The sequence below is a fragment of the Rhopalosiphum padi genome, chromosome 2, assembly GCF_020882245.1.
Source record: "Rhopalosiphum padi isolate XX-2018 chromosome 2, ASM2088224v1, whole genome shotgun sequence".
Taxonomy (NCBI): domain Eukaryota; kingdom Metazoa; phylum Arthropoda; class Insecta; order Hemiptera; family Aphididae; genus Rhopalosiphum; species Rhopalosiphum padi.
Window position 1 is genome coordinate 89453264 of NC_083598.1, and position 12566 is coordinate 89465829.

At 28.8% G+C, this 12566-nt stretch overlaps 1 protein-coding gene across 2 annotated transcripts in view; it reads right to left on the reverse strand.

Moving 5' to 3' along the window:
• The window catches only part of LOC132919278 (max dimerization protein 1-like), a 178098-nt gene that overhangs the window by 31731 nt on the left and 133801 nt on the right, over positions 1 to 12566 (reverse strand). For both annotated transcript variants that reach the window (XM_060980709.1, XM_060980708.1), the window contains one exon: positions 5799 to 5913. In XM_060980709.1, coding sequence (XP_060836692.1) covers positions 5799 to 5913 — 115 coding nt within the window. The remainder of the gene's footprint in view (positions 1 to 5798; positions 5914 to 12566) is intronic.

Consider the following 12566-nt stretch of genomic DNA (forward strand, 5'->3'; position numbering starts at 1 on the left):
ATTATATTGACACAACTCTGCAGCAGAGTAGCAAACAAATTATTAATCCTCTGGATGCATATGAAGTACACGTGCGTGCCAACAGTGTCTGTGTGTCTATACATGTATAATAATATACAATTATTATATTTATAAAGTGTTTTATATGTATAATAATTATATATACTTCGGGTTATTTTATTGCGCACATCAAAAATTCCTAAAGTTTCCTGTCGGCGACGTAGTTAAAAAAAAAATCTCGGCCCATATACGATATTATTGTACATAAGTACCCACATAAATATGACGTGCGACGATGACCTTTCGCACAAATGTAAAACGGCAAGCTATTGTGGTGTAAAATGTTGGTACGTGATTGTCTGTGTGCAAGTTGTGCGTGAGCGCTAAAACAACACCTAACCTGCAGCAGATACCACCACCTCTACACAATATATATTATGTGTACGGACTGACATTTATATATATACTCGCGTGTTACATTCAAAATAATACAAGCCATGCTCTAATTATACGTATATTATATATATATATATAATATATATGGTATGTGTGTGTATCTGGTGATGAATAATTCACGAACAATATTCGGGTTGTTGACAAATTGTCGTTCAATTAATTTGGATAGAAAAACCCGAATATACAGTCAGCATTGTAATAAATAGGGAAAAAAACAAACAAAAAAAAAAATACATAAATAGATTAATATTTTGCGATAGCGTATATTACACGAGCACATGTATAATATTAACGCACGTGCTCAAATAGGCAGTTTTAATGGTAATTGCTATAGATATGCACAATATAGTATCGTATTATAAATTAAAATATATCGTTATAAAAATGCGTTTGAATTGCGTTGGACACTCGTGAAAAAATAATATATTTAAACCACCCTCAAACGACTACTTTAACGAACCAACCACAGTAAGTATATAATAGAATTTACGCACGAATTTATTTATAGTTATTACGGTTGTCAGTTTTTACGAGCCCTATAGTCACTATCACGACATTGAGTGGTTTTAAAATCGCGCAACATACCATACCAATTTAGGTTATTATAATATAAACAGATATTAATGTAGGCATGTGAATATGAATTTGTTAAAAAAGGCTTTGGTCACAAATTTGAGTGAGTTACAGTATTATTGTAAATTATCATTTATCTTAATATGTAAATATATCGTTTTGAAATGAAAATTTCGTAACATCTTTATTTGTAAAATATATTTTTAATTATGAATAATTTATTAATGATACTCATCCACAGATAAGTACTTTAAATAAAAAAAAAAGTTGTGCTTTTAATAGATAATTATGATGGAAAATTGCGACATTAATATTATTTCGTATCCCTAATTAACTTGATACAATAATTTATTCTTTTATCATTAAATAGAAAATATTGATTTTTTTTTATTTCTGAGAGCAATTATTTTGTTTTATAACAAAGTTTGTTATTTATATGTTTTATTGAAAATAAAGAAATTAAATATATTATTAATAAGTGTAACGTATACTTAATATCATTTCAAAAAATCGAAATATTACAACTTGTAAAATGGGGTCTGCCATTGATATTACGAGTAATTGGCTATTTTTTTTATTTAATTTTAAATTGTAATGATTGGTTTTTAAACGCAAATTAATTAAAAACTAAATACTATTTTGTTTGTAAAAAATGTTTGTAAAAAAATTTGTAAAAAATATACGTCGCAGGTCACTTTTAACGAAATTCTATTCATATAAATTCGATATACCTACATTTAATAATGACTTATATATATTTATGATTTAAGTTGTAAAACAATAGTACCTACCGATGGACATGAAATTAAATATATTTCATGTACCAACGTGTTTTATATATTAGTAATACATAGTTTTTATATATATTTATAAATAATATAGCAATAAATAATTAATAGAAAATATAGTTAAATATTTAAAATAATACAACATTATTCATTTTTATTATTTGCCAGACTTGAAATAGGAATTTAGTAAAATACCTGATTTTACTATTATACGCCTACTATTATATATTATATTAAACCGAGTATTACTCGTAAAATAATATTGGCGACCGGTATTAATTTCAACATGATTTCTGTTCATAGAATAATTGACCCAAAGAGAATGTGGCGTGATGAAATTTAATATTTAAATATATTGGACTAAAATAAAATCAGAAACTTAAACTAGTGTCATATTAATCCCGAAGCCTCTAAATAAGTTCGGTATTTTGCAGAGAAAACAAAAGTATATTTTTATTATATTGTCAGAAGTATAAAGTATAAGAAGAAAATGTATAAAGGTTTCTATATCGTACAAAGCAGACATTATTATATATTTATAAAATGGGTATCGACAATATTGTTTCTCAATGAGTTATGTCAGGTTTTTTAGCAATCAAAATAATGGACAATGCCCTCAAAATCGACAACAAAAAAAATAAAGAATAAATGTAATAATAATAATAATAATAATAATAATAGTAAAATGTCAATTCGTATTATATATATTTATAGAACGTTTTTCAGGAATTTATTTTAGTGAAAGTACTTTTGGGAGAAAAAGAAAGAAAAAAATGACACTTTAGATTCGACATAACGTCAAAACTGTCACCTTTAAAAGCACATCCGCGCGTGTAGCCGGGTTAAAGGTGCTACATACGAGACAGTAAAAGCTTTTCTCTTATCACCTTGAAATAGCATTCAATTTATGCCCTTAGACTTAGGGTCACTAAATAATTATTCGACATGTAGTTACTAGTTATTTGTTAAACATTATATACAATTAAATGGCTTGAATGAATAAAAATAATAATAAAAAAAAACTTAGGGTTACCATGACGTCACGTCGATAACTGTGAGGGGAATAAGTGACATTTTATTCGTTGTAATAATTATTATTCGGGGACGTGTGCTATATAGCGTGCGGTGTAAAAAAAATCCATTAGTCTGAAATTATTCACGAAACACACTCCTGCGATTTTATAAGTTAAAAGAGCTCGTATAATTATGTTGTGAAATCACCATACGGAAATGAAAAATCTGGTATTAATTCATAATGGTTTCGATTTATATGTTTCTTTTATTAAAACAATTATAATAAATAAATTCAACCACAATGCAGTTGATATTCCATTCTGGGTTAATTACTTTAAATGCGCGTAAAATAGTTGAGACTTGCAGTAAACATAATATTATAATAATATATACCTTTGAGTAATATGATGTATAGGTACAACATAGGTTTCAAGTTTGTCATTTTTTATTAATTAAATAAGTAGCGATGCAGTGTTAAAGGACCAAAAATAAAATGCCAGTGATAATATGAAACATTTATCCCCCGTTTAGTCTCGGTGAAATAATTTAGAATTTATTTCAGTTTCAATTTTCATTATAATTGACTGTGATTGCAAGCTGTGGAAACAATTTAAATACTTTCAATAAGTATCTACATGCACATTAGTTCTTCGTGCTTGCTCTATACAATTAAAATGGCCAACTTTTCATCAACATTAAATATGAACTGTAAATTGATAGTGAAGGGGGAGCCTAATGGATCAAAACCAAATCGTGTTTAATGATTTTACAGAAAGTAATAAAAAATAAATATCTGTTTTTTATCAGAGCTCAATTAAGAGGCCCTGTATTTCCAACAGAAGCCATGAGTTGTGTTACGGTATTGAGCTGCTACCTACATAACTTCAAAAATATATTATGAATCAAATACGAGAAAAAAAACACAAAAATGAACATTTCTATATTTATTCTACTATGTCTGGAACATTGTAAAACAGAAAAACCTAACTACAACTTGAATTTAATTTAAAGCATTTGAAGCACAACACTTTATACTGGGATAAAACAAATCAAATTGTTTTTTTTTTTTTTTGTCTGCTACAAAGGAGATAACATAATTATTTTATAGTAGTATGTACAACCATAAACTTATTGTAGGAAATAATGTACAGAAACACAATTATTCACCAAGAAGCATATTCACCCTCTTTTTCTTCGATAACGAGGTTGTTCTAAATCTGATTGTTGGAATTTTAAAATATTATTAATATGATAATTTTTTCAAATTCATACAATGTTTTGTACTATTTAAAGAATTTTTTGTCCTTCGGAGATACAAATTTCTGGATTTTAACCACTGTTTGTTTACTATCATTTTTAGTATTATTTAGCGGACATCTTTACTGAAAATTTGAAAGTATCATAATCAACATTTGAGTGAATACATTTTGAGTTACTTAACTTTTTGTTCTAAGGATAATCGTTGAATTATAATGGTTTTGGAAGATATATGCACGGGGGCTATGGTCATTTGAAAATTGTAGCTATTAATATTATTTAATCAATTAATTTAAAAAAAATGTATAGTATTATATGGTTCAAGTATAATAAGTAATAAATATTTTATATAATCTTTAAGGGCTTTTATTCTAATATCACTTTAATAACTGAGAAACTAGAGACAGTTATTCGCTGCGAGCATAAATAAAGCCTTTTATATTATATATATTGTTATATCATATCGTACATTATTGTGTATTATACCTAAGTATCTAAATTATACATATTAAATTGCTGAAAAATTCTAAATTTTTGTTTAAAAATCGAAGTCCTGATTATTTTTTGTATGGGTTGTAATTTATAATAGAAAAACTTATCTGAAAATATGTTATATATTATTTGTATTACAGAAAACCAATTTATGTCGAGTGGTGATACAACGAAAAAATCTTTGGCCCAAAACTGTAGGGCTACTATAGCACTTCTTAAAGTATTACGAATTTACCTTGATTCTATCATAGCTATAATATGCGTATACAAATAAAATCATTATTCGTTACGCGTAAAATAAATAAGCAAGGACAACGGATTCTTCGATGGTATTATAATATTATTGTCCACCCGACAGTCACGGCCGACATTTATCGTATAACACATGACACACTTCAGTCGACTGTAGATGTGGAAACGGTTTTGATCCCGATTTTGAATATTGACCACGAGCATGCATAAAACATAATATGCATTTTACATATTATCATATTTTTTATTATCTATGTACACTGTACAGTCCTCTCTCTTCACTGACGACAGAAAAGCGTTTGGTTTATTTGTATAGGTATATAATATTATATGCCGTAGTAGTGTATATAATAATCGTGTATTGCGTACCTATATATTATATAATATGCGTATAAGTCGGTCGCATAATATAAACTAAAAACAGCATCCGGTTTCATTAAAACTGTCGCTCGTATAAATACATACATATACACGCGTACACATAAACACAGCTACCCTCAGAACACTCCCTCGAAAAACCCAATAGCCTAGATTAAATCCATAGTTATTGCGCTTAATCCCTTATATAAGTACACACACACATACACGCACGTATATAGATGTTTATCGTGTCCCTTCATACCGCCGACTCTTGTTTGCCCCTAGCCATTCCATTACCCCAACCCGTTGTCTATGCTGCAATGCAATCTGCGCCGAGTATAGATTAACCCTTTATCATTACATCGAGAAATACGATAATTATTGGCCGCCGTTGATTATACGTGCGAGCCCATTTGATGTGGTCACCCGGCAGTTTTCTCAAAGGTACTTAATAATCCTTTGAGCGATCCTGCAGAAATATATAGTGTTTGAGCATTTTATATCCAAGCGATACCCATTAATGGCGAAAGGGTTTATAATTTCTCACCGAAAACCACGTCCCTAGATGGTGACCGCGGGACTAGCAATTATATAAATGTATATTACCTTTATGAACCGCTTGGCTTTAGTCAGCAAGCCCAAAGTTGTGTGCCGGGACGATTCGTGACCCAGCGGAACCATTTCTTTCAGTTTTTCCAAACAGTTTCTGAGATGAGCTCTCCTGAAACAAAAAATAAACGGATAAGTAAATTATAAGGTTATATCAAATGAATACAGAATATAGGTTAGGTAATAAACGTAATATAAGTCCATACTTGATTTTTTTATTTTTTTTTAATCATTGCTGAAAAAAATGCGATAAATTGCGCAACCAGTATTTGTGAATAAGGCATTATTTTACTCTTGTACACTTGTTACAATATTAAATTAATTCAAACTCGTATAGTTTATAATCTATATTATATAGCACGGGGAAACGTAGTTTCAAAAGAGTTCCCATAACGCCATAATGTGTGCACGTTTGACGTGTCATAAAGCTATACAATTCGTATTGTATACAAAAAATTCCTACCTATTGCGTATAATCGTATTAATGCACCAATCTACTTTTCATACTACATTTTGCATTTTATTAAAAAATACGATCAGTAATTTTAAATAATACCTATACATTAATCCAGTGCATCATTTTTTTTTTTATGTATAATACCTATAATATATATACATACATAATAATTTTATGTCGTATAAGTACGAGACATTGACATACTTAACATTTTAAATAAAACAAATAAAATTGCTTCATATAATAATATTTTACCACGAATGCAATCATAAATTAATACAAATAAGACTAGATGGTTTTTTTTAAGTAAATATCAATTTTTTTGAATAATTTTGAGTACCAGAATAAAATGCAAGAAGATACGTACGAGAAAATATAATATATATTATAAAGTGAATTACAATAATCCAAATATAATGTATGTATATTGTATATTAAATTACATGATGTGTTATAAACTGTATAAAATATACATAATATGTTACACTGACTGATCTTCCCAAGTAATAATGTTGGTTTAAAATAAACCCAGAAAAAATTAAAACCCCCTTAATATTAAAATACAATCAATAGGGGAAAAAGGCTTGTTGGACAATTTTGTTTTAATAACTTTTCTTTTGTCATTGTATTTGAATAATATTACCCAAGCTCCTGCATAATCAACAGACTAGCCATTGTTATTTTTTCGATTTTTTTTTTTGTTTTGTTTTTTTTCTCTGTTTAATGGAAATCATTTGTGTTAAAGGAATTAATCAACATAATTAATTTTATATTTATATTAAATCAACCGAAATTTTATTCACCGAAAAACACTAGTTGTTTAATAATTAATCCAAAGGAAATATTTTATAATTTTTTGCTTGTATATTATTTACCTACGTATGAAAATATATGGTATCAAAAATTTAGTGCAGCAACGTGGGGCGCATATAATATATATATTGTTTTCAGACACGAATGGGCGCCAGAAAACTTACAATTGTTTTCGATCGCAAGGTAATCTCGGTAGACAGTAATCTAGAAAAATGGCTTTAGAACACTATTTATAACGATAGACCTTTGGCCCCAGCCTTAAAATTTTGTTTTAAGTTTTTGCTACCGAACAAAATACTATGACTTCAGTAAAGTGTGTAAATTTAAACTTTTATAAATAATTACCCGTCCAAGACGAAATGAAGTGAATTTGGTTTGCAGAGTCCAATTTACTTAACTGGTTTTAACAATTATTTAACTTTACATAACAGAATAAATATATTAGAAACAGAAACATTATATATGTTTTATTAGGTATACAATCTCTTACAAAAGAATTCCTTAAGTTCTGGTTTTATTACGTAACTATAAAAAATGTATTTTCAAAATAATTAAGGTTATATTAATATTTATTTTATTTTTGCCTACAATAAAAAAAATATAGTGTTTCATGTAAACGAATAATTATTCAAATCAGTTATAAACACCAATAGAAACAATAAATAATAATCAAATTAAAATTTGCTATAAAAGATTTTTAGGAATCTATCCCCCCCCCTCCTAACTTAAAGGACTAATCACGCATCTGCAAAGTATCACCTATCTGCAATATATTGTATCTTATAACATGATATTTAGCTGATCAGGCTGTAAGTTTGAATTAAAAAATGAATGAAACAATTATTTTAAAGTTTAAATAAAATTAAAACAGTATAATTTGGATCGATTCAAGATTTGTTTAAATTAAAGTAAGTACAAACTGCTGTAATTCTAGTGTCTTTGTTGAACGTTTTATGCGTAATAATCCTGGAATGGCCAAAATCGTATTTATAATATAATATGTAAAATACAGTATATATATATATACAGTTTTCATGATGGCGTAAGAAATGAATATAGTGATATCGACTACCTACGTGATTTTATGTTATGCGCCTAAAATAATATCTCTTGCCACGTCGACACTAAAATCACTTTCGTCGTCGTCGTCGTCGTTGAAAATTATGCATCTATTGTCTCTTATACTGTGCGTCTATATATATATATAGGTTGGTTTTATTTTATTTTTTAACTCGCTCGTCCCGGATTCCTCGGGTTATAAAGGTTATTTTTTACGTCCACGCAGCATCCGGTATTTAATTAAATATATAAAATCCGATTGGTTCTGGCGGGGTTGCGCGATTTTACGAACGAAAAAATACGACCCCTCGCCACCCACAGCGGACCGGAAATCGATATTTTCCGGAATTTCAACCTTGCGTATACACTGTATATGCGCTCAGGGTACATATTATATAGAAAGCGGTAGAAGCGTCATCGGAAATCAAAGAATCTCGGAACGAGGAGTACAATAATAATTATAATATGCATGCAGGACGCTGTGGCTGCGGAAATAACAGGCGCCACGGAAAGTATGATATTATAATAGATATGTGCGCTTGATGTATACAGGACTGAACCGGATGTAAGAGCTTTTAGGTTTCATAGACGGCCGTCAAAGATATATTGAAAACAATAATAATATTATATATTATGTAATGCGATAAAAAATTATCGTTCATAATTCAACTATTATATTATATTATATTATATTATACGATATATATTCACCGCGCGGTGTACGTACATAATATAATAATATTAGCCGCGGTGGTCAAGGTGATATTCGTAAGATCGAAAATAATAACAATATTACCGAACCAGAGCGAATGGGTTCGAGCTATATGGTATTATTATTGCGACACCAGTGTACCGTGTTATATTATGTACTCGGGTTTGAAAGGTAAAAATTCGAAAGTGTATAAAGGTATAGTAAATAGATCGGTTTTTTTTGGCGTATTTAGTCGTTGATGCATCGAAAGTGGGAGGAGCGTGCTATGGTTTGGGTTGCCGAACCGTCTTCTTCGATTTAGTTCGCATTATTTTTAGGTGTTTCAAAGATTCGACATTTGCTAACGACTGCCAAAAAAAAAAAAACCCGATAAGATATCCCCTAGTTCATCGATGTTATTTATATATATTTTATGTATCTTACTATTCTTACTATGATTTTGCATATTAATATTAATTATTCAACAATAATCACGAGCGTTAAATCGATTATATCATATAAAAATAATAAACTACTGATCGAAACGGCACAAACGACCTACTGTTTCTGTGTAGTACCTATATATAGCTATTAGATACGTGCGTTTATAAATAAGTATCACACACACGACGATTCGATCGGGTTGCGTGAAATCCAAGGAAAACTACTACTAACACTATTCTATACGTAATATATGTATACCTATCGTGTATCATATACAGGGTGTAATAAAAAATGCATACAAATGCAATTCACTATATATTATACAAAACTAAAAATATTAATTATTCTTATAAATATTACACAATATATAGATATATATATATATACATAATAAATTAGATATTAATATAATTAAACTAAACACAATAGTTGAAATATTGATAAAAATAAAAATATATAGTATCATTACGTTTGTACATTATTTGTGTTATACGTGGGAATTGCACGTGTATTCGATACTTCGTTATGAATATATAATACGACGTACCTAATGATTTCATATTTATATTAAACCATGTTGTAGTTGGTATGACAGCTGTTGGCCTTACTTTCGCTTTAAAATTAAAACAATTGCAACTTTCAGCGATCGCACACACGCGGCCAATTTACAAATGTATGTAAGTAAAGAAAGGACGGACGTTCTCAAATGGGTATACCGTATACATTATGTTATGTGTACATATATAACATGGTACATAATATAAATGCGTTATTCGCGTGACTCGGCGGTGTAAGTATATTTGAATGAAACAAAAATTAAAATATAACATTTACGAATATTATGCATTTACTTATTGAAATTGTTTAATGGACGAAAATAAATTTATAAAATTCTCCATAGTTTCATATTATAATGTTACAATATTATATTTATCGCGGCTCATATTAATATTGAACAAGTATTTAAGTTATCGGTAGAGACATCGAGTTTAAGACTTTCACATGTAAATTAGCAACTTATCAAAATTTGCAACAAATATTTATCATTGCCAATAAAGTAGCTTAATTTATTTATGAACAATGATAAAATAATAAATAATAATAGTATATATTAATATATTATTTTGTGTACTTTTGTAACTTGGAACCTGTAATAATAATTATAACTACAATATTAACTAATATATTATACCATAATAGTTGTTAAATTAATTTAATTTAAACTATATTATAGTTAAATAAATTTTTCATAATGCTTAATTTATTATAAATGCAATTTTCTTTTCACTACTACAACTCTGAAAATATTTAATCCATTTATAGGTTTGACAATGTGACAATCAATATTTAATTTTAGTTTTTACAGCTATAATAATTTATAAGTACATTTATAGATGGTAAATTTAGTATGTCACAAAATTGAAGCATTGAAACATTCTCTAAAAGCGACAAAACAAGTCAAATATTTACTAACATTATGTACCTATATCTAAAAGTGAAAAAAACACGATAAACACATTATAGTCGCATCATGGATGGTTATAACTTATAATAATAATAATAATAATAATAATATGCGATACTTCGAATACAATACACATCTGTTGGAACTCGGTTAGCTATTCTACACATCCGATAACTGTTTAGGTCCCCCGGTTCTGGGGCCAATCTTTCCACCCACTTTTTATGGGTCTCCGGACAACCTCCCGGTCCGTAAACGTAAACCGACATCGGGCCGCGCTATATTATTATACCAAGTCGCGCCGCTCATTATACGCGTTATACGTTTTAGGAATCAAATCGTTCCGACCTGCAGCCGATTTCGCATGCAAATGTATTCAGACAGCTGTTATACCTCCCTCCTTTGTGCCTACCAAACCGTGTTACTTTAAGCACAGACATAACCGATAGATTTACTAGATTATGTCTCGGGCGTAATCTTCTCCCTGCACACGCATTTAAATAAGGTCTTAATAAAGCGTGTGCATCAGATACCTGATTTTGGTGGCGAAACTCTCGACATTACACGACTCATCTATTATACACATTTACAGTTTCCTTTAATCAATAATATTAGAATACGGTTTTTTCCCGACCTTTGTTCGTCCTTCTATAAGTATTTATCTAACTACATTGATACAAATTTGTAGATGTAAATGGTTTATATAAGTAATTGTATGGTTGTTTCATTATTATAACGTGCAAGTTTTTCAATTTAATTTTAAGTGAATATATTATGTATAATATGTATTTGTATAAAGTATTAATACATAAAATATTTTATGTTTTTTGTATAGACTAAAGAGATGTAGCTAAACGAGATTATGATTGAATAAATTATTAAGTGAAAAAAATCACAATTATTTAAGAAAAAAAATACTATGATTTTTTTCGTTAAAATATATTTTTACTTAGAAATTAGTTATTTATTAATTAAGTAGAAAAGAATAATTCGTATTTTTGTGTTAGCAGTAAAGTGTAATATATAAGTCATTGACAGATTGGTTTTACAATATGTTGCTCGGAGGCAATTCATCAGAAAGTCTTTCGACAAGCTCTCACAGCTGGCTAAGCAATTTTCGTACTAAAGTCTGTAAGTTATATGGAAATATGCTTATACATACTCGAATTCGAATTTAGGAAACACTTAAAATAATCGATAGGTAACAAGTTCGAGCGAGATAATGTATGATCCACTATTTGAGTAAGTATAGATATTTTAAACTTGGAATCTAATTATCATGCATCAAATCTATATTTCGCATTTGCTATTTTGCTATAATTTATGAGACATAAAATCAACTTAACTGAGAAAGTGAGAACCAAACTTAGTCTCTTGGGTGTGCCGATCAATGTGTCAAAAGGAAGTACACATCGCGTTAACTGCTGATGGTGATTTGTTCCTGAGAGTGCTCCTAATTGTTAATGTGATGGGCAATGACAGGCAAAAACAATATGCTTAATGTTATAAATGAATATCCATAAAGTAAGTGATTTGTTTCGATTCACTAACAAACGGCAATTGATATGAGTTTTCTAACAGATAGATCTATGAAATTAAGGCATAAGTAATAAGTATATTATATAATAGTATAGTTATCTAGATATTCTTTAGAATACATTTTCGACGTGCCGAGAAAACTAAAATACGATTATTAAATAATATTTGGTTAAAAATACAAAATGAAACAAATTAACAATTTAACAAAATTTACAGAAACTGTCAACAGTCCCATAAATCTATTATAATAATCGTGTATACTAAAAGCCTGTCCACCGTCCATGACAGACAAAAGAAACA